The sequence below is a fragment of the Lampetra fluviatilis genome, chromosome 3, assembly GCF_964198595.1.
Source record: "Lampetra fluviatilis chromosome 3, kcLamFluv1.1, whole genome shotgun sequence".
In the NCBI taxonomy this organism is placed as follows: Eukaryota; Metazoa; Chordata; class Hyperoartia; order Petromyzontiformes; family Petromyzontidae; genus Lampetra; species Lampetra fluviatilis.
The window spans coordinates 17,306,657-17,334,433 of record NC_136277.1 but is presented as its reverse complement, the minus strand read 5'-3'; the positions used below and the strand labels follow the sequence as shown (position 1 = coordinate 17,334,433).

Sequence of the window (27,777 nt, the reverse complement as noted above, 5' to 3'; positions counted from 1 at the left end):
AGCCGAAACAAATCAATTTAACTAAATCGCATGTTTTTCACTGAAGGAAATTCAACCTTCACCCATCTTTCCGTAAGGTCGATTTAGGCAACTCGGGAAGGGAATGACGCGGCGAGCTGAAAATTGTCGCGTTCCCTTAGAAATTCCTGACAGCAGAAGCTGTGCAAATTTAATGACGTCAGAGCTTAGCGTTCGAGAGTTTTTGCTACTTCACACAAACAGATGTATCTTCTGCTTTATATTTAAGAGCGAGCTGAAAATAGTCGCGTTGACTTAGAAAATCGAGACAGCTATGCCGCGCATTTGTGCGGGATACACGACCTACGTGGAGGGTTGGGGGGGGGGATGCGTGACGTCAGCAGGCACACTGCGTAACGCTGCCGCATGCGGGTGACATCACAGATGTGACGTCACCACTCACTTGCCGTGCAAAATATATTCATTATTGCGCCCCCCCCCCAAATACAAAAGTCATTTTTTATACTTTGTGTACAGTCTGGAAACTACCCGCGTGGCAAATTTCAAGTTTGTTGCATGTTGGGAAGTATGCTAAACATTTCGGACACACATATTCACAAATTTCCCTTTTATGTACTGTATATAGATTTTCTGAATTACGAGATGCTTCAGAGAGTAAACCACATCACTAACTTTGGAGTAATTTGAAGCTGCAGTGATCAAGTCCTGGTCCTTACAACTAATATCAAAGAAACATGTAAAGTCCTTTGTTTACTAGGTCTCATGCTGAAGCTGGCCAGAATCTTGTCATGCATCTGCAACTGAAGGATTCGTGTCGATCTGGGTGAATGATGTATTATAAACCTAGCACCCTGAATAACAGGATTACCTAGGGATCTGCACTCGCTCAAATACTATTCAACCTATACACGAAAAAGATGCCACAGACATAAATTCGCAAGTTTGTGCACGCAGACAACATGAGATCTTCAGATCGCCGACTTCTAGTAGTCCGAGGTCAAAGCTCATTTCCTGGGGTGATCGGGCTTTGTCAGTGCAGCTCCCACGCTTTGGACCGTTTTGTCTTTGCTAATAAGACAGTCGTATGATGTATTGAAGTTTATATTCTTCGATCGAAACGTCCTGATATTTTTTTTTCTATCTACGTGGCTTTACCGAAAGACCCAAAGAAAATTAATTCCTGCAGTCACGAAAGCTTTAAGTCAATATTTAAGTTTGCTTTGAAAACTCACCTCTTTAAATTTGCCTTTACGCCCTAGTTCTGGAAAATTTACCCTGGTTCTGTTTATTTCCTACTTTCCATGCATACATGGACGTATTGGGATCTACGGATGAAAAGCGTCTTACAACTGATAATATAATGAGTATTATTAACATGTCCCTGGCTACACACGCCCACAGCCACGAGGAGGTGGAGGCCACTCTCAACTCAGATTTCAACATTATGGCGGAGTCTTTCCGAAAGTGGCGATTAAAACTAAACCCAAGTCAAACGATTGACTCGGTGTTACATCTCGACACAAACAGTGCCGACACCACACTCGATGTGACCTTTTGTGACAAAAAGGTGCCACATGACCCAAGGCCGACCTATCACGGAGTGACTGCTTTACTTGTTTTAAATTAACATTTGAAAAATGCCACTGCCATAACCAAGACAAGGGTCAATCTCCTTAAAAAATTAGCTCATATGAGCTGAGGGGCAGATCCCTATGTGCTTATACATTGGCCGTTGCCCTGGCGAACTCAAGTGCTGAGTACTGCGCTCCAGTTTAGGCAAAATGCTGCCCTTGTCGACTCATCAACACCCAAATAAATACTGTATCACCATGTGGACTATGCGTACACTCACAGGGACTTTAAAACATATGCTAATACTCTTCCTGTACTGGATAATTTCAATCCACCTAATATTCGCAGCAATGATGCAACATTTTATGAACTGCACCAATTGAAAGCTGACAAAATGCCAATCAACGATGATCTGAACATCACACGTCCATGGCTGAGCTACAGAAAGCCGTTTGTAAAAATGCACAAACTCTGCGTGACGCGAATTTCATTTGTGGCCTTCAAGTGTCCTGACTGAATTACAGTCGTTGCAACCATTTCGTCCGCTGTTTTCACATGCTTATATCTCATAACGGATGTCCGAGTATTTTGTGCGCAATGTGTATTCTATGTAAATAATATGAGATACACGTTACGCACACCCTCTCCGATCCAGTCCCAGCACGCTGTATTCTCTCAAAGCGCATGTTTTTTGTATGATAGCCTCTCCCCTCCCCACTGCCACTCTCTACGGACCTAGCTCCGTCTCTCATCTCGCTCCACCGCCAAATCTCCCCTTCCCCGTCCATATATCGACTCTTTATCCTCCATAGCCCTGCCCCTGTTTTATTCTCCTACCTTTGTTCTGGCTATTCTTTAATCCTAAGCCTCTGAATGGGGTTACGGGCGTACCTGGATATACATTAGATTGAGTTCTCGAAAACCTGAATGTAAAGTAAGACATTGTGTTGTATCTTGACACGTATTTTCACACAAGGTTCCATTTTATTACCAAAGATGCGTTCCTAAGAAAATATATTCCGACCCAAAACCTACTAAAATAACACGTTTGAACACAACTAAGTTATTTCCAGACATAAATATGGACACCAATAACAAGACAAGTAATAAAAACAAATATTTCACACTGTAATTGAATAACCAGAAACTGCGGTGCACGTCGTGTGAGAAGTGGAGGGTGATTGGGAGGGTGAGGGAAACTTCTACTCTCCTATACGCTCTTGGGGTGAAACGTAGCAGTGGTCTGACCTACTGTGCACGGCTTGTAAACACGTGGTGACGCTACGGAACACGGCGTCTCAACCAGCCGTCTGAAACCGCGTACTATCCACGCACAAACGACATAACGTGCATTTAATACAGGTGTAGTGGGTAATAATTGACGGAGAACTTCTTTTGAGGCAACACGATATGTATTTGGTTCTATTATACAAGGTCCCTAACACAAAGGGGTAGCGGCCCCCTTACCTGATACCTGGGGAGGTATGGCCTCCGGACTACACGGGCCCTAGCACTGGGAATCCCGATAACCTTCGTGCTCTGGCTGGGGTCGACCGTACCAGGTCTTCGGGTCCTGACCACTGGCCTCACTGAGCTCCGGCCCTTAGAAGGACAATGGAGCTTGGGGTCCAGGGTCCTAACTTCAACCCAGGTCTTCAGTCTTCGGCTTGGAGATGACTGAGCCAGACCCTTGAGAGGTCCGGCTTATATACTGGCTCGTGGCTTGCTCCACCCTAGCCACGCTTCCCTTCCAGAACTTTCTGGAAAGTCACATCATCCCCCGGTCCCCCCTCCCGGGGTCCGGGGAATGTGTCCCAGAATCCGCTTCCCAGGGATTGTTGTTGGCCCCTTTGGGCCATGGTCACTAACAGTGGCGTGAGAGCGCTTCCACCCCCTATTGACGAGAAGGGGGAGCTACCAGCCAACAGGGTGGTGAGTGCCGATTAACCCCCGACACAGCTCTTCTTTACTGGGGGTTATCTTTTCCATCCCTTCTCTCGCATCTTATCCCTGCAGCTCTCGTGTCTGATCATGAACTCGAGTCCGATCAGTGCTCCTGAGTGGGATCTGATTCTTGTTCGTTAAGTGGATACGCTGTTCGTGGGTCAAATGTTCGTGAGTCGGATCCCTGTTTGTGAGTCGAATCCTGTTCGTCGTGAATCGGATTCCTGTTCGTGAGTCGAATTCCCTGCTCGCGCTCGTCTGAAGACCACGTGGTTACCTATTCTGTCTATGAAATATAACCGCGTGTCTTTCCCATCCGGTCTGTGAAATGTAACCACGTGTCCTGCCTATCCTGTCTATGAAATCTACAGTCGAGTGCCACGTGTTTCGGGTTGCGTGCAGTTGTCGGCGCTCTGCGGGTGAGTAAATCAGCCGAAGCAAAGTCGTAACCGTGCTGATTTCTTTTCTTCCTCTCACGGTAATAGTTTCACGAGACAACCGTGTGCGCGCCAGCGGAAGCTTTGCCGTGAGTTTTGTGGTCAAAGTGTTTTTTTTTCAACAAAAATTGTGTTCTAGAGAGCAAGGTTCGTGTGCGTCGCGTTATCAAAGCCTCGGCCTAGGCCACTTTACAGGGCGGCGCTAACTCGCACAGCCGCTGTATTGTTTATTTACAATAATTACACAACTACGCGGGTTTAATTGTTCACAGCAATCTACGTTGTGGTCCGCTGTATTACCGGTTTGCCGTGGTTCCGTCATGGGCTAAGGGTGCGAATGTTGCGTTTCGTATGCAGCTCTCCTCGCTTAATCCACTGCTGGATAAAGGCATCGCGTGGCCGTGTCGTTCCCCCCGGGGGTTGTTTGGCCATACTTCACCGCGTTTGGTCAGTGCGGTGTTTGGATGAAGAGGGGGGGGGGGCGTCACCGGCTCTGATACCAGTCGCCACATGTTCGCCGTGGTCTGGAGTCGAACTCGTGTCTCACACGCGCCACCTGTATGAATGTGCTGTGTTACAATACTGGATTCGGTTTTAACGTAAAGCCAGGGATAGCACGTTGAGCACAAGTGTATCGTTTTAAGGGATAACTGGGTAGTAAAACGATGCAGCTTGATACAATTTATCAAGCTGTGTTAAGCAGAAAATATTTAAAGTTACTGTCAAAAAATGCGTGCATTTAAAGGCCGTGTCTTTGGTATTGTGTGGACGACGATTGTAGATCGTGCGTCCTTTTTAGCTTCAACAAATCCCCAATCTAGATTAAACATCCTGGAAATAAAGAGCATTCCCAAATGTCATTGGCAGTGGTGCACAATTAACAAATAACTACGCATTCGTCAATAACACTTGTCTTACGTGGAAAATATGTAATAGGCGACGTTTTAGGCAATGGCTTTTCACAGTACAATGTCCTTTTGTACAGGACGTAACTAATTTGTTTCGTGTGTTCTTTTTCTTTCAGATCGTTGAACGCTACCATTTATTCCTTATGTTCAACAGTACACTTTCTCAAAAGACAATTGTAACTGGACACATTTGAATTATTTTCGACATTTCACCAACATTTGGAGAAGTGCAGATCCTGAGAGTCCTTTGTAGTAACCATGGCACGTGAAACTGAAATTAAGTAGATTCTTGTGCAGTACATTTATTACGAGCCATGTGTGATCTTATGCTGAATTTGGACGTGTCTGTTGTTCCTGAGAACAGCAAATCACAGAGTAGACAGCATGCAAGGGACATTCGCTTTATGAAGGGGAATAAATCCCGTGAGAGGAGAGATAACTTGCGCCACCAGAAGTTACAGATCCAACAATTGGATACAATTCAACATCTAGACAAGCAAAATGTAAAATTCAAGCCAGAGTCCCCGACGAAAACATATTTGAAGAAAAGCAACAAAGAAATGAAAGATGCACTCAATGGAACGATTAAACACAGCAGTGTGAAATTGCATAGGAAAAACGCGAAAATGAAAGGTCACAACATGTTAGACGAGTTTTCCAATGGAGCTGCAAGGCCAGAGAAACAAGTCACCGTTACGGAAGATGTGCCAAAGACTTTTGCCAACAAGAATCCAAGCAGGTGAGTTGGTTCTCTGTCTGTTTTGCACTGCTACTTGGGTACAAACTTTAAATAAAATGGGAGTGTTCGGTCCAAATAGTGAAAATCAAACCTCAATGGAATTGCAGGTTTCTGCCATAAAATCCGACTTAAATTTGGATTTAAATATTTCGGTCACATTTTAATTACTGCATTGTTTTTATTTCAAATGAGACACTATTACCATCATGGGTTCATATTCAGGTTTTGCTACCTGTAATTGAAACAGACTCTTAAGTTATTTAGTGGTTTCAGCCCAGTCACCAATGAATCTTCAAAAACAATTTGGGCAAGCACTTATTTTGCCCAAATTTCTTTGCATGAGAATTCAAATATCAGTTTTCTCTATAACGTGAAAGGTTACACTATTCAGTGAGAGGTCCGAATGAAACGTGGATAGAACACCCGTGATAATTGGGGGATAATTACACACTCAAGACAGAAATAGGAACACATAACAACACATTTTAAAGCGATGCATTAATCACGCAAACAAGTCAAGTATTACATTCTTTAATTTAAAGTAGTACAATCATTATGAGCCTTCGTCTTATAAATCAATTTCATGTGAGCCAGTCGCATTAAAGTAATGATCAGCCACGACAGAAGTATTGGTCCTGCCGTATTTCAGATCTGCCTTATGTTCACGAACACGGTCGAGACATGTCGTTTAGTTTCCCCAATGTAACTGCTGCCGCAGATACAGCTTAGTTTGTAGACTCTGGGATATTGCATGTCAGGAATCTTGTCCTTCACAGATGGGATCAGGTCACGAATTTTATGCACTGTTAAATCGGACCTCGATCTTGTGTTTGTTCACGTTTTTGGAAATCTTTTTGGATCTTTAGATGGCTCCTTGTTTGGATCTTTAGATGGCTCCTTCCTCACGGTTTGGGTGATGGTTTTGTGGTTTGTGTAGTCAGAATATCTATTCGCCTTGAGAGCCTGGTGTACGTGTTTTAAGTTAACTGGTCAGGTGTTCATGGTCGGAGATACATTGAGCTCTATGGTGTAGCGTTTTTATGAAGGAATTCTTCTGGGATGGATGTTGGTGGGAATCAGGTTTTAGGTAGGCGTCAGTATGGGTTACTTTCCTGTAGACAGTGGCTCATTGAGCCATCTGGTCTCTTTTTGATTAAGACATACAAGAAGGGTAGCATGTCATCCTTTTCTACTTCCACGGTAAATTTGATTGCTGAGTGTATGGAATTGATGTGGTTGAGGAATTGTTCCAGAGCCAGTCGGCCATGTGGCCAGATGACAAATGTGTCATCCACGTACCTCTTCCACAAGGACGGGCGTAGAGTGGATGCCTGGATGGCGTCCGTCTCCAATTTTTCCATGAAAATGTTGGCCACAACCGGAGATAAGGGAGAACCCATTGGAGTGCCTTCAGTTTGTAGAATGTTCCATTCCAAGTGAAGTATGTATTGGTGATGCAGTGTTTCACAAGGGCTGGGACATCAGCATTCAGTCCTTGTTGAACCAAATCTTCAATTATTGCAATGGTATCGGGCACAGGAACTTTGGTGAACAAAGAAACGACATTGAAACTAACGAGCAAATCACCTGGGGACAGTGAGATGTCTTTAATTGACGATACCAGATGAGCTAAGTTAAGTACAGAAGAGGTGGTCTTACCAGTGAATGGCTGCAAGGTCTCAGACAGATATCGCGCCAGTTTGTAGGTGGGTGAGCCAATGGTGGAGACGATGGGATGAAGGGGGGTGTACCTTCTTTATGGATTTTTGGTAAGCCATATAGTCTGGGTGGTCTAGCAGCAGAAGGTATTAAGGAAAACCGTTTGGTCTGTTTAATTATTTTTATTCACTTCATTTTTATTACTGTTATTTTTTCTATCTACGTGAATTTACCGAAAGAACCATAGAATATGAATTCCTGCAGTCACGAAAGTTTTAAGTCAAAATTATAGTTACTGTTAAGTGTCAATTGTGGAATTTCACCTCCACTACTCATGAACTTGAGCTGATAATGGGAAATTCCAGATGAGCATGTTATCAAGTTTTGTATTAGTAAACATAAAAAAACTGACATTTAACTTCATACCAGAACCCTTCAGATTTCTATTGGTTGTGGCACCTGTAGTTTATACAGTGTTTATCATTGTTTAGAATGAGCTATATATATTAAATGAATGTTGCAGAATTATACAGCATGGGTAAGCCTTCATCCAACAGTAGACAAATGGCAGTAAATTATTATTGTATAATACTCTGGTTCTTTCGGAAAAGTCACTTAGGTAGAAATAAAATAAAATATTTCTACCTACGTGACTTTACCGAAAGAACCGAGAGTATGGATTCCTGCAGTCACGAAAGCTTCAAATCAAGATTGTATAATATGCTACACTGTCTTATGTGTTGTATGTGATGGGTGGTCTTCCAGGTATTTCGGCCTCGACTGTGAAATGGTGGGAACAGGGCCTGCTGGTGTGTGCAGTGAGCTGGCCCGATGCAGCATTGTCACCTACTATGGTGACGTTGTGTACGATCGCTATGTGAAACCAAGGAACCCTATCACTGACTACCGCACGCGATGGAGTGGCATCACTGCTAAAGATCTGTCCAAAGCTATCCCATTCCATCGGGCCAAGAAGGAGGTAAGGAACTGCACCTACTACCAGTGACTGAAAGCAGCACATCGTACACTCGCAAATTTGGTTAAAGTATTTTTATGCTTTGCTTGCCACACCGGTAGCAGGCTTCACCCTCTTTTTTTGCCGTTAACATCATACTTGGCTTGAGTGAATTATGCGGTGCAATGATTAATTATGGGACATTTTTCAAAGTATTTAGTATGAGGCATAAAACAATTGAAACTTTAAGCAGACCCTTCAATGAGTAAAATTAATCAACCTATCGATATTTGGTGGCCCAAATTAAATAATTTTAGATTTTCAAGTTCTTTTAATGTCTGACCACCATAATCATGATTAATTCAGTAATGGGAAAATTATTTGGCCCGGGCTGTTTCCCTGGTGATGTCCTCCATGGCTCCTCTAGGAGCCGACAGACCAACAGATGCTCGGCTGTCTGTGTTTCTCCGCAGTCACAGGTGTCCATGTCATTAGAGTAGCCCCACATCTGCACTTTGACTTTTGACTGGCCGACTCCAATTGAAAAGCAATTTAATCAGATCCAGCGGGGAGATGTTCAGCAATGTCGATGTGCATTTTGACGTCCTTGGTTATTGTCGAGTCATCTTCGCCACATTCCCAGTCATGTCGCCATCGGTGACTTTAACCGAGTTATGATTTTTTAAAGCACATTTTTGAAGTTGTTAACGTAGACTGCTATATTTTTTTCAGAGTTTGAGCTTCATTACCCATATAAAACATAATTGGGATGTATGTTAGTCACTGCCATAATAATTTTTATGTGTTATAAAACTTTAAGGCATATGTTTAGGAATTAATGTTTCCCCACAAGTAATAAATGAATGTTCCGATTATAAAATGTGAAAAGTTAGATGTGCAAATTGGATGTGTGCCATAGATGAGGAGCTGACCAAACGTTACAGCCAAAGCAAAAATATGCTGCTGTGCAACACCAAGCTAACATTTTAATAATTAAAAGAATGTCTCTATAAGCCATCACATCATGAATAATTGAGTAACTTTTTAAAATAAAATGGAGATTGCCTTCCGTTTTTGGTTCAAGGCCACCACATGTACTTTACCAAACATGTACTTCACTTTTTTTTGTGAGGATGTGTAATTGTCACACAGCGTGTTATTTATTAGACTCATTAGACTCGTATCAGGCAGCCCTCGACTTACGATTGGGTTCCTTTCCTGAGACCCGTTCATAAGTTGGAACACAATGTACTGTATTTAAATACACATACGGTCAGTGTTATACAATGTGTTAGTTCAACACAAAAGGAAGCATCGTTAAATGTACGTTCGAACGTAATAAATACTGTATAGTAAATGAAAAATAAAATAAATATAAAAAGAAAACTAGTTTTATTTCTTATTTTTCTGTTTAAGTTACTTTATTTTGTGTTTTATTTTACTTATAAAACTTTTATGTTTACTTACATTATTTGATATTTTATTTACTATACAGTATGTATTACATCCGAATGTACATTTCTTATTTGTGAGGTAAGTATAAATACAAATTAAACTGGTTGTATTTTTACTTACCTTGAGTAAGTAAAGCAAGACAGCAAAGTAAAACAAAAAAGAAAACTAGTTTTACTCTGCTGTCTTGCTTGTCAGAAGGGGCGTAATTAGTCCCCACAATTGCATACACACATGGGGCCAGGTGCGCGCATGCATACACAACAATTACAACGGTTCCCCATATAGCCTTAATCGTGCTGTTCGCGAGCAGTGCCTATGAAGGCCTCCATGGCACATGAGGGGGTGGGTGGCCAACACCACCCCCGGCTGCTTTTGACTCCCCAGTAGCGGGGGGGGGCACGCACACTCACTTTCACACATGTGCGAGCGCGCACACAAACACTCTCAGCTGGATGGTGTGAAGCATTACATCTCGCAGAGGATTGCTCCGCTGAACGAAATAGTTAAGTGGTTCAGTTCACAATTGTGAGTTTGCAAGTCGATGTTAACAAAAAGGAAATCCCATGGAAGCTGGTTCTTAAGTACGGATGTTTGTAATTCGGGTGTTTGTAATTCGAGCACTGGCTGTATTAATTTTTTCATGGATATGTATGTGTTGAGCAGATTGTCCAGATCCTCAAAGACAAGGTGGTGGTGGGTCACGCCCTGCATAATGATTTCAAGGTGATCGGTGTGAAAGTAGCTGAGTCTCTGCAGCGAGACACATCACGCTCGAAGCTGCTGAGAAGCATGGCAGGCCTCTCCACACAGCGCATTACTTCCCTAAAGATCCTCGCAAAGACCTTGCTCAAAGAAGACATACAGGCAAGCAAAATTCTCTTATATTGACTGGTCTTGTTTTGTTTTTAATACTTTTTCTGAACAAGATGTTTACTGTCGTTATCTCTGCTTCAACCCGACCACTGAGTGTCCTGTTTAAATACAGGAATTACGTTTTTATTCGTCATTAGAACTGTTTTATTAATTCCAACATATCGAAGGAAACATTGTAATATGCATGAGTTCTGGATTCGCGAGTTCCACGAGTTACTAAATGTATACAAATTCCCTATTCGCGAACCACCGGATTCCAGTATTCATGAGTGTACGTGCCAGACCACCAACACCGGGGAGGTGCGTGCAGAATTTTACATTTGAAACTTTTAAGATTTAGGCCCCCCCCCCTGCCAGCTTAGTCCTCAAGTCTCACAGTAATCCTGCTCTGAACTCCCTATTGTGCATTTTTACTTCATACGTACTTACAATAAGTCAACTCATTTGTACATTTTGGTATTAACGAGTTGACTGAGGTCCATTAAAAATTATGTTATTTTGTTGTATTTTTAACGCGAATGAGAATCCCCCCCCCCCTGCACGGAACGTGTGTGCGTCGCTAGGGGCGCGTATGCGCAGATGCGTGCTTTGGTGTGCGCTCGGAGGTGCAATGTAATAAATAACAAAAAACAGCATTAAATTGCGAATTCAACTATTTTAAACGTGACGGACGTGAAATTAAAAGTAGTGCTGGCTCACCACGGGGCTTATGGCGTGCTACCTGGGTACTTTTTTAAACGTTAACCCCACGGTTCGTGAGCCAAATCCATCGCAAGTGTCAGCCACACGCAGACAGACGGACAGACAAAAATGCCTTTTTATAGGTTAGATTTACCCTTTTCTCCCCTATGTTCACTCCTACCAGGAACGTAACCCAATTGGGACAAGGTTTCTGCAATTCCAAATTCTGCATTTGCGAATGTTTTCAAGAACGTAACACTCGCGGATGGAGGATTTACTGTAATTTAATACTGAGAAACTGGACCAAAATAGCACACACTATCCAACCGTGAATTATATTAGACATTGATATACTGTACATATTTCATTTTTGGTAGTATATCAGTTTGGGAATTTATTTTTACTGAAGGTTTCAACTTTAGGTTGATCTGCCCTGCCTATTTTATTTTGCTGTTGTGTTTTCATTATTTTTATTTCACACTTAAATATTTCGTGTAAAAAGATATTTTAAACCTAATTATGGCGTTGGAGTTTTTGTCAGTTATCCACAGTGTACGGATTTTAAAGATGTATTTAGCTTACCTGTTTTAATAATGGTGTTCCTAAACTATTTTTAAGTCCTAGGTCTTGCCGTTACCACAGGTGTATAAATGCTTCATAGTGTAGTGAAATAACTTTCTGCAAGTGTTTTATTTTTTATTGAAGTATAAACATATTTCAATTTATATAAATGAGTACATTTGTATCCTTTCTGATATCTTTAAATCTTCAATTACCACATTCAATTTTATTCACGGAGAGATTTTGATATGTTTTTATTTAGCTGGAGCAGCTTATTGGCCTAACAGTTGAGTCATATCTGGGTTGGGTTTTGACAACTAACATTCAGCTTCATTCTTCTGATAATGTTGTGTGTGTACTGAAAAAAATAACAACAGTTTTTTAGTTTTTACGTATGAAAGATTATTTACAAGAGAAGGCCTCTTTGTATGCCATTTTACTATTGCCAATTTGACATAATTGTGCAAACTGTTTCCTCCGTTGATTATTTATGGAAGTCTCCTGAATTAGGAACAGCTTTGCTTGGTATTCATGATTTTCTGGGCTACATGACCCACTGTAGAGTAGTGAACATTCCCCCTGGTTAAATTCTAAATATTATTGTATTTAATTTAGTAAACGTGAAAACATTTAGATTTGTGATTGTCTGCCATTGTATGTGCACAGATGGGAACTGATGGACATTCCTCTGTGGAGGATGCTTGGTCAGCCATGCAGCTCTTCCGCTTGGTTCAGATTGACTGGGAGAAGGAGCTTGATGGGCAGGCACAAGAAAACCCCCAATCAATCGAAACACAAGTGGCTGCATTGCCAACTCAAAAAGCTGCCAATTGTAAAGTGGAAGTCACATTCAAGCCAAAAGTCAAAAACATGATGGAAAAAAGCAATGAAGAGCTATTTAAATGTTTAAATTTAATGCTGGGGAAAGATAAGGAACATGAATGCAAGACTGGCAAAGATCTGTTTGTTGCTGGAACAGAGAAATGCATCGCAAGGGAAGAAAAGGACAAACGCAGAAAAGGACGTGAAATTTTAGGAAAAACAGATGATAAATCGCTGGTAACTTTCATCACCACAGGAAAGAAGAGGAAACAGAAATGTAAAGTGGTTGAGGATCGTAATAAAACCTCAAATTTGAAGAAACCATACAGTAAAAAATGTGATGGATCCAAACACGTTGTTTTTGCCAAACACGTTGTTTTTGCAAAACACCAGGCAAAAGATGAGGCAGAACCAGCAATAAAGAAAAGGAAAAAGTGCACATAGTCAAAAACGCTACCCAGGTGCATTCCGAAGGGCGTTCATGCAAATTCAACCGAATGTACAAATTGTACAATTCTGAAAAGTGCAAATTTTATGTGACTGGGCTCACGTGAAGAAGGGGGATATAGTCAATGAAAAAAGAAAAAAATCATTAAACCGTGTAATTGAGAAAATGAATAGAAACTACCACAACCAAAACAGTGTGCTGAGATGCAAAGTGAAATGATAGAATTGCCCGTTGAACAAGTTGTCTGAGATTTAATCAAGAAACATATTGAAAAATAGTAAATCTAGACAAAAACAATGCCAAGAAAGCAGCAGCAAGAACTAATATAAAAGCAATCCGCTTGAGCCTGTTTTTGATGAATCGAGGTGAAAAGTGTCCCACCGCTCCAACAATGGTGTTGCATTCTTCTGCATTTAAGTTCTCAAGACATTGTTGGTCCACATTCCAAATTCTTATGGAGATGGCCAGTCTATCCACAAAATGCTATGTATATTATTGACCATGGAGGGGCAATAGTCAACCGCCAACTGGCGTAAGAACATAATGTTTAATATGAGAAACTGGAAATACAGTTGCATATATACTTCAAATCCAATTTGTAACTTTTATTGAGGATCGGAAGGATGTGTTCATATTTCAAAAAGTGGTATAGAAATATTTCAGTATGAAATTCATTGTTTACCATTATTATATTTCACTTGTAAATTAGAGATGAATATGGTATGGATGAGTTTTACAACTTTTTAGAAAAATTATATTGCAGGATCACCGCGGTTTTTGACACCATGTACAGCTCTGGTATATGGGATCTCGACCAATGACATTTAATTGTTTGTCCAAGTAAATACTTCCATGCCTTGATGAATCTTACTGTACTATGCAAAATTGTTGAACACTTCCATTTGCGGGACACTGGAGTCATCTCAAAACAATAAACAGTGTTCATAAGTTTAATGTTATTTTTTAGCCGATGGAAGAGGCTTGATTGGGGAGTTTATGCTCATAATTTGGTCACGAGAATGATTTACGAATGCAAAATAAATTAGCGTCACTTATTTCATTCGTTGCCTAGCATGAAAAGATTTGGCGCCTCCATATTTTTGTCAAGTTTTACAGGTAGGAACAACAGTTCCACACTGCCCACCAGGGATTATTTGTCTGTCGTGCATAGCCCCTCCCAAACATGTATGCTCCCGGATTGGTTGAAGTGCGTCACGTGACCGCGAGCTTTCTGTCGTGCACGAATGCGCTGTCCCACCAAGTTCCTACCTGCCCACTCCGAAGGAACGTGTTTCAGTCGTGTGAGCTGTCGAGGTCTCAGCTGAAATGATGATCCATTGACCCAGTCATGGTGAGGTAATCGTGCATTTGCCTGTATTGAGACTTTGGAATTCTGCCTTGCTATTTCCAAGACAAATCTTGATACATTTTGACAGTTTTTACAAGAATTACTTTGTCAGAAGATTATTATTAAGATTATTATTGTGTTATATTGATGTCTAAATTAGTACATTGTATTTAATATATCGGTCATGTGCCCAAATATTTGGTTTATGCAAAGAAACGCTTTCGCATATCTAAATGTATTTACAATAAAAAATATACAAGTCCAGCACTGTGTGTGTATTGCAACTTACCACATGGTGAATGATATCTGCTGTTGGTGCCTTATGATGACTGCATCTGAACAATTCAAGCTCTGTTTAACACAGGCTTTCGTGACCAATATCCATAATAGGAGATTTTGGGTTGGATCGGGTAAATGTGTCGTTAAAACCGCCACCATCCGACACAGCCAATTAGTAATGTTTATCACGTCAATTGGCATGCTTTGTTTCCGTGACAAACCTTACTAATTGGCTGTGTCCGGTGGTGGCAGGTTTAACGACACATTTACGTGATCTAACCCAAAAAACCTCATGGATAAATTAAAACTTCTTGCAGTTTGAATGTTTCAACAATTATTTTAGCAAAAGTCGATAAATCGCCTTAAGCACATGAAATTAAGTTGTGTACAAACAGCTACACGTATTCATTCTAGATTTGAAGTTTTCGTGACTGCAAGGATAAATACTCTTGGTTCTTTCGGTAAAGTCACGTATGTCGATGTCCATGTGCTGCTGTATGAATAATTGCACAGACATTTAGGCTTTGACTCGAGCGATCACCAATTAAAGCTTATAAAGGGATGTGGTGCCTTCGTATGCTACTTGTCTTCCCAGTTTGGATATTTTAAAGCCACGCAAGCCAATCATTTAAATCCGCGTTGACTTATAGGATGCCTCAGACATGTTGAAGAACAAGTTGGCATGTTTACTTTGCCTGACCCAAATAACCCAGGCTGCCAGGATTGCGGTGCAGATTATGAACCACAGCTTCCAACGCTTCCCACCTGAGGAACGTTCATCTGAGGATGTATTGGATGTCCCAAACTCCCAATATATAACCAGACAAGCCACATTTGGAAGTCTATATTTCTGTAATAAAGTATTATGTTTATGGTGTTAAAATAACAACTATGTTATGAACTAAACCACAGCACTAATTGTATTTGCAACATTTTAAAGGGTGTCAATGGTTTGACAATGGGATATTGAATTTACACAACTCTTAATACAGCAACCCAGACAAGCAATGTAAGGAAACCATTCGGTTGTCCAGGTCTCGCATTCGAACTCTTATTCTATAATTATTCTTTAATATATCACTTTACAAGGAAAATAATTTTGGTGGGGTTTTTTTTGTCCAATTATGTTTGAGTACTTGTATTTACGATATTACTTATATTTCCACTTTATTCCAGATGTTAAATTTTGCATTAAAAATACACATTTAAATGAATATAACTATTTTAATGTAATTTATATATATTTTAAATAGTGCTGAAAAGGATTATGAACATTGTTGTGGAGCTGTGTAAATTTACGAAAATGGCACATTTGTGTGAACTGCTAATGTTCTCAGTAAACCTGGAGGCATGCACATCCATCATCCCAGCCAGATGGAGCTGATAGAAGATGCACATTTTATTATCGATTAAAGCTGCTGTTAAATAATACAGGACACCTGAAAGCGTTAGTTCATATTACTTTTGGCATTGCTTGCCTAAATTACGTAGGGAAAGAAATTAAACTGCCATGTTTGGAAATGAACGGTAAATTGACATGCTGTAATGAAAGCTGAGAGCATCTACTCAAACTTCCCCAAACTTAATCCTGCTAGCATTTACACTTCAATAATTTAGGTATTGGCAACAGTGTCCTGTGCTTCAAAATGATCCATAGTGCTCATGAGCGTAATCGATGAGTGCACATACTTATTTGATATTCATGATTGTGTGGCCTTTATTTCTGCCCATATAAAAACCAAGGGTGATGGGGGGGAGAGTAATGTAATGTAAGTGGCCGTTGAATGGAAGTTGGACACCATCCAATAGCTCATTAACATTCATTATGTGTCTGCACAGCATCGGACTGCTTCCATATACAGTACAGAAATCATTACTTTGCATGTTGAATACAGTGCAATGTTTCGTATTTATGTATTTACAACTATATCGAAATTCAGATTTATAGATTACAATAATGTACAAACATTTAGCATTGTATAATTTTGCATTTTATATTTTTTAAAGGTGATATATCGGCAGAGGCAAGGTTAAGTAAAGTGGAAGAGATTGAAACAGCCAAACTAAGGATAAGGATACTTAATTTTTATTGAATGTATAAACAAAGGATGAATTTGTTTTCATGCTTTATGGATTTCTGTTGATAGGTGGAAATTCCACGAAGTTTTTTTCTTCCAAATTCAGGTACAGACAGTCCCTGACATACGTACACCCGACTTATGAACAGTCAGTCGCACTTACGAACCAGCTTCCATGAAATATTTGTTTACGTCGACTTAAAACGCAAACTCGCACTTTCAAACTAGAAGGAGGAACTTTTTTGGTAGCGGAATGATCCTCTACGAAATATAATGAGTCAGCTCGCGCTGGGAGTGAATATTCATGCGAAATCTCAAACCACCTCTGTGTAATGCAAACGTTAGTGAGTGTTGTTCCTTAGGAATTTAGTCGGGAGTTTTCATAAACTTTGGGGGCACCGTAAATTTTATAATTTGTGAATTTTAGGATGCAGAGATAAAGGATGTCATATTTGTTCAAGGTTCTCAATTGAAAATATTGTAAGCTCTAGGGACAGCTTTGTAGTATGTGGCTTTCTTTTAGCCAATAACAGTTGTGCACCTTAAAGTCGCCAAGGACATTGATCTCAGCACCACGATGCTGCTGGTTTACTAGCTCAATTGTAATAGCAAGATTGGAGTCCGGTTCTGAGTGATCATATACATACTTGGCGAGTTGTGAATACAGCAAATCAATTTAGTAGAGGAAAGGGAAGAGATACAGACTCACAAGATCAAAACCAGAAATTCAAGATCAGGGAAATGTGGAACAGAGACATCATCTCTGATGAATACACTTTTTCTTCCTTCCATGTGAACCTTGAGCTCTGCCACAATGCTGCCAGGCTGGTAATGCACACACGTTCAATAACTTAATGATGGAAGACCTCTCAAGAGGATAGTTCATCCTTTGGAAGTGGATTTCCAATCGTTGTTGCAGCAGCTGCAGTGCATAAGGAAGAGATTGCATACAAAGTTGATGCGTTTCTTAATTGCTTGCCATACTACAAAATGTATTCATTTTACAACAATATTAAGAAACGCCTATTTGCGTGGTTGAAATAATTAGCGATTGTCAGAATACTTTTTCGTGCGTGGGTGGTAGATAGGATGCTCCTGAAACGATATAATGATGACGAGAGTAGACGTCTGATGAGGTGTGTCTGCCTGCAAGTTGTAATGTAAAATAGCAGGAAAAGTGATTGAGACCTGTGGAAGATCAAAGATAAAAGAGAAGCATGAATCAAGCCATATCAATAATTATAGCTGAGACAAAATTGGTATGTGTGACTGAAACAAAAGTATAGTAGCACTAAGCTGCCAAAAAGTCAGAGTGCCCTGGCAAAAAATCTTTGTGTTTCATGAGATGGGAATAATTTCTGTAAATATATTTAAAACGTAATCTAGATAAAGTGGATTGAATATCTATTAACACATGTGCTCGTGCACGTAATTAATATAATATGAGTTTGGCCACCATTCTGCTGAATGACATTAATTCACAATACAAAACAGTTATTGCTGTAATTACAGTAAATCAGATGAACACAATATGTAAATATAAACGAGCTATTATTTGCGCTAAATATAGTGCACCAGAATTACTTGTGCACAATTAAAAAAAGGGTAGTGTTAAGATCAATCTAGCACAATTTGTTCTCTATGCATAACATATGTCGGGGTGTCAGGGGAAGGATTCCCACCAATAGGAGGGGGAGTGGGACGGTGACAGGAGAAGGGGGAGGAGCAGGCGAGGAGATATAAGGGAGAGAACGGGCGGGAAGAGCAGGTCGTTGGCAGGAACGAGATTGGGACGGCTGGGGACAGGTGTGGATGGGAGGAAAGGAATAAAAGACGAACCCCCTGCAACCGTGTGTGTCGGCTCTCCTTTACATATACACACCAGGAGAGGCACAACTTAAATCCCATTCAGCAGACTAATAACTCTTGCGCACAGTGTGGCCCATATTTCCGCTCAAGGGCTGGCCTCTTATCCGACCAGCGCGCAGGAATATTACTGCTACCTGCTCTCCACAGTCGTCATCGTTTTAATGGACAGCAGCAGAAGAAAAGATGTATTTTTTATGTGTATAACTATATTTACCCTGGTTGTCCAAGGGCATCTGCGCTAAGTGATAACCTATTTGGATCATCATTACAATACATGTTCTATTCACTGTTGGATTGAGGCCTCCCCACGCCACCATCTGTCCTGATCTTGAGATCCCAAAATTTATCTCACTTCTGCACAAGAGCAAACTCTACACTTTATCTCGACGGGGATTCTCCTCTCAGCATGTTCCTCTTTGGGTGCCGTTTCTATCACCAGTCTCATTCATCGTCCCTTTAAGTGATGTGTCCTGCCCACTTACTTTTCTTAACAATAAATATCATTTCTATAATTTGTATTCTCTAACACTACACTCCTTTTTCTATATTTCTTGGCATACATCTCTTCATGCTCAGTTTTCTTTCAGTATCCATGTTCCAATTTAAGTGTCACCGTCGGTTTTAGTGGACATTGAAAACTGCATTCTTTAATCACATTGCATAATGAAGCTTTCCGTGATCAATTTCGATTTTCCAAAAGCAATATGATATGCTCTCACTCATGTATTGTTTCATAATTTTGATCCTAGTCAACTTCCAATGATATCCATAAATATACATACCCTACTCTCTTTCAGTGTTTCCCCTTGAATAATCATGTTTTTTTTTGGTTCAGCAATATTGTTATTTCTGTTTTCATCACATTTATCTTGAAGCCACATTTACAGGCTTCTTTATATAAGTGATTAAATAAATTTCTGTTATGCATTGTTTGTTATAATGACTGCCATCAGCAAATCTGAAATGGTTAATGTTTTTTTCTATTCATGTTCATGCTTTTATTTCTCCATTCCAATTTTTTGAAAAATCTAATCTCCTTGCCCAACTCTTCTGATTTGTATTTTGCAATCTCAGCGTAGTTGTTCTACCTATATCAATGATACGTGATAATTAGATGTTTTTATGTTATTATATTCATTCCAGTATATTTTTTATGAAGGCTTTGGTTTGTGAGAGCCTGGGTTATGGAATACGTTTCTACTGTATAAAATGTACTTTCATAGCCTACAGAATCCAGGGATAATGGTATTTTATATTTATTTGTCTTTTCTATAAATAAATATGGTTCATTATTTCGTTTTCGATGACATTGGTAAGCAATTTATATATATGTGTGTGATAGGAAGGTAATGGGTCTGTAAATGTTCGATGTATTTTTGCATCGCTTTTTTACGAGAAGAATGATTGGTGCATCATTCCATGAATGAGGATTTTCTTTTTCAGTGTAAATCTTTAACAAACGGGTATACTAGTTTGAATCTAACAGCTAGCTCTGTTTGTTTTACGATGTCTACAGTTATTCCATCTGGTTTAGGAGCTATACCTTTTTTCCTATTTCTTCAAGTGTGACAACAAGAACATCCTCTTCAGGTGTGATACGTGGAACATCCTGCACCCGATCCTGTGTCATTACCAAAAGAGGCTTATATGCTTCAACACTCCCTGCATAGAAATGAACAGACATGTATTTTCACACAATTGCACGAGCACCCACAGGTTTGCATTTATTTATATTTACCCCCATTATATTTCAACGAATGCAGGCCAAGTGTTCAATATTTTCATTACATTATTTTCGTCTTAAGCGACATGCATACATGAATGAAATGAATAAAAGTTGCATGTTAATAATAGTATTTTAAATAGAGTACATTTCAATAATCTTCTGTTAATTGAATCTCTATAATTTTGTAGTGGTTGAAATAATTAAACATCAACAACAAATTTGTGATTACAAAAAGCTTATTTTCAGTTTTAATAGATTTCTGCCAGAAGAAATAAAAAATCCACTAATCTAGCGAAAAAATAACCCCATCATCAACAAATATTACTTCATAAATTAAAAGTATAACAGGACCTTGCGGGGTGGGCTGGTAGGAACGAATAACCAAAGAATATAAACATAATGTATTATTACACTTGTTAAGCCAGGAAAGCCCCACTGAGTCAAAAGGTTGTTGTAGGGTCCTGCCAAGTGTTTGCAGTAGGGGTCGATGTTGATACGCGGACGGACGGACGGACGATATAATCTATTGGTGGTCTGGTCCACTTCGTTCCTACCAGTATAATCTTCCGATACAGACAAAGGCCCTTTTGTCAGAGCAGATTAAGAAGAAGATAGAAAATTGCGACACAGACATAATTTTCCTGGCTGCCTTAACCTAACTGAAACATTCATTTAATTTGATGTTGTATATAAATAGCTTTTATGTGAAGATATTAGGTAATGAGAAAACCATTAGAAATAATTTTACTTACTTTAAATAGTTATACATTTAAAACATGTGGAAGAAAGAACAATACTAGCAACTGCAGATTTCATTTTGGCTATTTTAATAAATAAATTAATAGAAAATCGAAAACTAATTTTTACGAATATAACTACAGTTAGGTTGTCAAACATATAACACAGAATGGAATTGAAAATTAATTATTATGACCAGCAATTATTCTGTGGGATCTACTCAGGCGCCACGTAAGTATAACTCCATGTGCATGCGAACGCACGTTTGTTTACGAGGTATTAGTAATCATTATTCAAATTGTTCCTCACAGTGGGAACAGACCCTACTGTCTATATTCACAGTCAGTGATGCAAAGCTATACACTAAGTAACGTTACTGCCATGTACTTTCAGTAAATGTGCTACTTTGATGTGCAATAAGAATACAATGGCATTTTCATTACTTTTGCCCAGTATGAATCTATAAAACATTTTTTTACTTACACTCCTTCATCGAATTACTGCTGGAAGAAGGCCTCGACATCCGTGGCAGCTGTGTTTTGCCATATACTTCGCCACGATGGTTAGTGCAGGTTGGTGAAGAAAGTAGCCCAGGACCAGTTCAGATATTACTCTCCACAGATGTTAGCTGTGACCAGGAATTGAATTCGGGTCGCTGTGTCTTTGCACCACTGCTCCACCCGTAAAAACATTATATGAAGTGAAACTGATGTACTGGCTACAACATTGCAGTACTAGAACTGTACAAATACACGTTAATTTGAAAGATTGATATTTGCCTTTTTAAATGAAACAGGTCAAATAAAACAATAAAATTGTCTTCTGTTCAATAATCTATCTCAGTTGTGCTGTGGACTCCCATGATTGCTTTAATTAATTCAGTGGCTGTCATTTTTCATTGATAGCTTTACCTTTCCATTTGTCAAGGAGTAGTGACAAAAGTAGAGGGATTTTTAGGATGAAGATAACACATTTTCCCCAAAAATTTTGTTTTGAAATTCATGAACTGAACCATTTTCAGTCGGTAAGGCGATTCTTCAAATATGAGAATATATTCTAGATTTGAAGCTTTCGTGACTGCAAGGATTCATACTCTTAGTTCTTTCGGTAAAGTCACGTAGGTAAAAAATGAAATAAAAATTAATAAAAATAAAACAATAAAATCACGACGTTTCGGAGGCAACACAAGTCTCCGTCATCAGGTGGGACCGTCACAGCCAGATTTTCTAAAACAAATCATCAAATCTGGCTGTGAGAATATACCGTCTGATTTTGTTTGCATCGATTTATTGTAACACAAACAAGTGGTCAAAAATCTATGAATAATTCTAAATGTATGCATACATAAAATACCAAGGGAAATGTTGAGGAAAATACTATATATGTAGTAATAGATTGCCGCTAGAGTCATTACAAAGATTGCAAGATGATGACTGAATCAGGAGGCTGAATGCATTACCGCTCAATTGATTATATTGTAACCCAACTGAAATAATGTGTAATAATGCACGAAAACATGCAGTCTCTTTTTTATTTATTTATCATGCTTGTGAAAAGTACTGTCATGAAGTTATTGTAATTCCAAATCAGCGAACTGCATTTCACATATTGCCTGTTGACATTTTCTCATTGGTAGTGATCAACTACGTGAACAGAATACAATTATGAAACGATTGTTTACGTACAATGACCCGCTTAAATCAGGGTGTTAGCACGGTGGCGCAGTGGTTATAGCACCGCACTATGAAGCTGGTAGCCCGAGTTGGTGTTCAGGCTGTAACTAATGTCAGTGGTGAGGGAATATCTAAACCTATCCTGAGCATTGCTCTTCACCATCCAGCAATGACCATTGTAGCGAAGTCTGATCAAACCGAATCAGAATATTTATTTAAACTGGAGGAATCCGATGAGAGCTATAAAGCTCGTTTTCACAGATGTCCAGGATGGATGTGTATGAACGTTAGAACAACAATCAATACAAAATATGATAGTAAGTGCAAAGTACAAGAAAGGTAAATAAATCAACCCCACATTAATAAAGTGTGATGAGACTTTTATTCAGCAGTGAATTGACCAAGGGATATGTGTATACAGGGCGTTATATCTTCACTTACTGCAGTTTTGAACCAAATAAAATCCTATTTTTGTTTACATTGGTTTTAATCCGTTTAGGTGATTGGCTGATTATGCCTCACTGGAATATTACCAGAGGATGATTCGCCTCAAGATTATGAGAACAAAATAAGACAAGATGGATGTGGCATGCCAAAATTATTACTGGAACAGCATTCTGGACTATTCCAGCTCAAATTAGGCACTGCTTATGGATCCTCATATGGTGTGAGAAAGTGCAGATTAACCGACCATCATAGATGATTGGATTCATCGATAAGAAAATGACAAATAAGAATTGTCTCATTTCTGAAAATCTCTCAGTGTATTCAAGACAAAACATTGTAAAATACAGTGTCCATGTCTAGATCAGTACCATTTATATTGGATTTCCTATTTCTGCTTTTAAGAATGAGTGCCAAAAATGATAGCCTCCTGCTATATATTTTGGCTGTTAAAAGGCAGCGCTATTGAGGATGGCAACGGGATGTTTTGGTCACAGTTCGTATGCCTCTGCCATTGCAGTTCCGTAAGTTTTATGAACAGTTGAATGGGACTGATTGTAAAGGTTTATAACTGATAATATTTTATTAGCTCTCTAATATGCTTCCGCATAAAACAATTTGGAGTGAATTAAAATAAGAAATACAATTATTGGAAGAAATTAATATGACTGACATCTTGACATGTAAGCCTGCTCTCTTAAAACATTGTCTATTTCCTGTATGATTTGAAATATAAAATGTGCAAAGAAAATGTTTACTTTTGAAAGTACATTACAGCAATACATAGTCAAATTTGTCACTTAAACAATAAATAATAAAATTAAGATAACCCATTTAGGACATAATTCCTTGGCTGGGACAGAAAGTAGCAGTGGAACATTTTCAATGACCACCAACTGCAATGCACCATTTGAATTAAATGATGACGTCACCCTGATACTGTTCTATTTAAGACCGGAAGCAACAGGAGAGCTTCACCATTCTTGCCCGATGAAGCTGATTGTAATTATCAGCGAAACGTCGTACTCAAATTTAAAAATGCTGTTGATTCTCTCTTCAGCACACCGGTGGGCTAAAGAAGTCAATTAATTTGTCCTTTGAAAACGTGACACATTTTTTACTGTTTGGCCGTGTCGGGTGGTGGAGGGTTACGACACATTTATAAATAACGCGATCTGACCCAAAAACCTATATTATGCAATGCACCATATTCATCCAGTAATTGGAAGCGTCTTCTGTTGACCGAGCCGACCACTAAAAACCATTCCCAAGACATTGATGAAACACCTCTCCACTCCATCCGAAGGTAATCACTAGGTGACAGACAATTCCCTTTCATCCCTTGCAGTTCAATCATCATATGACTTGACAGTTTTATTAAATTTCACACTTTAGTCATTCCCATTTGAACTCTTTAGTTTAACTTGTTTCATGTTTTTCATAGCAAGTTATTGTCGTTCGAAATATTTTATTTATAATTTCATGTCAAGTAAATTTTTTATGGAATTTGATCTTCCACGTTTAATTATTTTACAATTCTGGCTTTTCCATCGTGTTTAAAAAATACTTTTAGATAACCTATGCCGAAGAAAGGTGACCCATATCATCCATCTAGGTACAAACTCAGACATTCAATCATCATCTAAAAAGGTATAGTCCAACATTAACAGACCACTGCTGAAACATTTAGAAAAAATATATAATTAGTTATCACCAATTTAGCTTCAATAAAATGGACACCCATTCAGCCTGCTTCCCCGAATAACCCATCTGTGGAATTGTGTAATAGATGGCTGATGAGTGCTGGCTAAAATAGCTCCCCGGGATAGTCATCCATAAAAAGACATTATCCAGATCAGCTGAATAACAAGGCTAGGAGGCTGCGAAACTTCTGTGCAACCTATGGGCTTGGAATCGCCAATACGCTGTTCTGGCATTGGCCTATCCACATATAAGGGATGCACACCGGGTCCAATCAAGAACATCTGCTGGACTACATAGTGAAGGAACAGTGAAAGCGGGCCCATGTCTTGACACCGGGACCTACTTTAGAGTTGATCTTCCCACTGACCACCCGGCTTGTCATTTGTAAGATGTAGCTACCAAACCCACAATAGCCTGACCTCGGCTAGCTGATGGAGGTAGCAAGCAATCATTTCATAATAACTTGCAACTGGGATTGTCATCATCCCCTCCCTCCTCCTGATGTCGAGTGGAAATGGGTGTCAGTGTGATCGATGCAATTCCGCATCATGGCCAAGGCCGAACTCTGCCCTCTAAGCCTGCCCATTGTTGGCCATTCCATTCTTGCAGTTAGTGGTATGGGTATTATTTTATGCAAAAAACAATATCTTATTAAAAGTTGCCGGATTATTCTAGAAAAAAGCTTCAAGATTTGGGCCCAAAATCTCCATTGAGGAAGCAGCAACTCCTATATTTCTGCAGATCAATGGTCTACCCAAGAATAAATAACGCTTCTCACATTTTAGATGGCGCTTCAGTCAACACTAAAACTGTGTAATAGAAGCCAATAAAAACGTGCTTGCCCTTTGATGATTCAGCCCTGTCCTCTTCTATTAATATCACTTATCTCATCAGCACTTTGTTGCCCCTCTTTGTTTCTTCGATCAGTACCATGGTCAATGACATTTTGGAGTTTTTTTCATATTTTGCCATCTGTTGATCTACTCATGGTACCGATACTTGTATTTGAACGTGAGTTGTATTTCCTTGCTCACCTGCTGCACAAATGATTTTGCCTCATTCTTTGTACCCTACATGGGTTAAATCTGAATTGCTGAACGTGATTAGGTTCGCAATACTGTAGACCCCGACCTCCATCAGCAACTTTCTATAAAAAAATACATTTGTACTCGCCATTGTTGGTTATTCATTCGTATTGTCTGCTTGCTTTACAAGTAGGTGTGATGACGACAATGTCGTTGATTATTAAACTGTATAAGTTAAGCAAGTTATGGTTTTACTTTGTTTTAAAAAAAATGTTTTACTGACTACTAAAATTAATTGTCACTTTGAATATATTTGATATTGATTCATAATTGATTTTTGGGTCAGATCATGAGTCAAATGCCAATGTGTGTCATACACCTCCGATTAGCATGTGTATCATATCCCCATCTCCGATTAGCATGGTTGGCTACGTACGGTGCAGAAGAAGTTCATCATCCTCTACCTGGCATAGCCAAATAACGTTGTCACGTGAATAAATGTACACATTTATTATTTATGACACTGATATTTTGGAGATACACATATAATAATTTAGTTTGACCTTTCGCTGGTAGCTGCCACCAGCATCATTAGGTTATTGGCATAAATATTAAAATCTCCAATTCTGCACCTTAAATAGGTGGTGTGATGTCATCAACACAACCCCAAAACTGAGCAGGAAGTAGCAGTCATATTGGTGAGAAGGTGACAACAGTTGGTGCGATTATTCGCAAATGGAAGAAACACAAAAGAACTGTCAATCTCCCTCGGCCTGGGGCTCCATGCATGATCTCACCTCGTGGAGTTGCAATGATCATGAGAACGGTGAGGAATCAGCCCAGAACTACACGGGAGGATCTTGTCAATGATCTCAAGGCAGCTGGGACCATAGTCACCAAGAAAACAGTTGGTAACACACTACGCCGTGAAGGACTGAAATCCTGCAGCGCCCGCAAGGTCCCCCTGCTCAAGAAAGCACATATACATGCCCATCTGAAGTTTGCCCAATGAACATCTGAATGATTCAGAGGACAACTGGGTGAAAGTGTTGTGGTCAGATGAGACCAAAATGGAGCTCTTTGGCATCAACTCAACTCGCCGTGTTTGGAGGAGGAGGAATGCTTCCTATGATCCCAAGAACCCCATCCCCACCGTCAAACATGGAGGTGGAAACATTATGCTTTGGGGGTGTTTTTCTGCTAAGGGGACAGGACAACTTCACCGCATCAAAGGGACGATGGACGGGGCCATGTACTGTCAAATCTTGGGTGAGAACCTCCTTCCCTCAGCCAGGGCATGAAAATGGGTCGTGGATGGGTATTCCAGCATGACAATGATCCAAAACACACGGCCAAGGCAACAAAGGAGTGGCTCAAAAAGAAGCACATTAAGGTCCTGGAGTGGCCTAGCCAGTCTCCAGACCTTAATCCCATAGAAAATCTGTGGAGGGAGCTGAAGGTTCGAGTTGCCAAACGTCAGCCTCGAAACCTTAATGACTTGGAGAAGATCTGCAAAGAGGAGTGGGACAAAATCCCTCCTGAGATGTGTGCAAACCTGGTGGCCAACTACAAGAAACGTCTGACCTCTGTGATTGCCAACAAGGGTTTTGCCACCAAGTACTAAGTCATGTTTTTCAGAGGGGTCAAATACTTATTTCCCTCATTAAAATGCAAATCAATTTATAAAAACAATTTACATGCGTTTTTCTGGATTTTGTTGTTATTCTGTCTCTCACTGTTCAAATAAACATACCATTAAAATTATAGACTGATAATTTCTTCGTCAGTGAGCAAACGTACAAAATCAGCAGGGGATCAAATACTTTTTTCCCTCACTGTATATCATGGGGGAGGATAATT

The 27,777-nt window shown here is 39.7% G+C and overlaps 1 protein-coding gene across 6 annotated transcripts; it reads left to right on the top strand.

Annotated features, from left to right (window-relative positions):
- The first annotated feature begins 3,846 nt into the window (after positions 1–3,846).
- LOC144953545 (uncharacterized) lies at positions 3,847–14,639 on the top strand. 6 transcript variants are annotated; one of them, XM_078884107.1, is made up of 6 exons: positions 3,869–4,021; positions 4,290–4,379; positions 4,957–5,579; positions 8,004–8,217; positions 10,312–10,512; positions 12,430–14,639. In XM_078884107.1, exons 3-6 carry the CDS (start codon positions 5,155–5,157, stop codon positions 13,027–13,029), a joined length of 1,440 nt encoding a protein of 479 aa, XP_078740233.1. In that variant the 5' UTR covers positions 3,869–4,021; positions 4,290–4,379; positions 4,957–5,154; the 3' UTR covers positions 13,030–14,639. The 6 variants fall into 6 exon arrangements, with proteins under 6 accessions (XP_078740224.1, XP_078740233.1, XP_078740250.1 ...); XM_078884134.1 differs by having other exon boundaries at positions 3,900–3,914; XM_078884098.1 differs by lacking the exon at positions 4,290–4,379 and having other exon boundaries at positions 3,847–3,914.
- The last annotated feature ends 13,138 nt before the right edge of the window (positions 14,640–27,777 follow it).

Excerpts from the sequence above, each read along its gene's own strand:
- LOC144953545 (XM_078884098.1), top strand. The coding sequence starts at position 5,155 with ATGTGTGATCTTATGCTGAATTTGGACGTGTCTGTTGTTCCTGAGAAC. Across the intron at positions 8,218-10,311 it reads TCCATCGGGCCAAGAAGGAG|ATTGTCCAGATCCTCAAAGA; the intron begins GTAAGGAACTGC and ends TGTGTTGAGCAG. Across the intron at positions 10,513-12,429 it reads TGCTCAAAGAAGACATACAG|ATGGGAACTGATGGACATTC; the intron begins GCAAGCAAAATT and ends GTATGTGCACAG.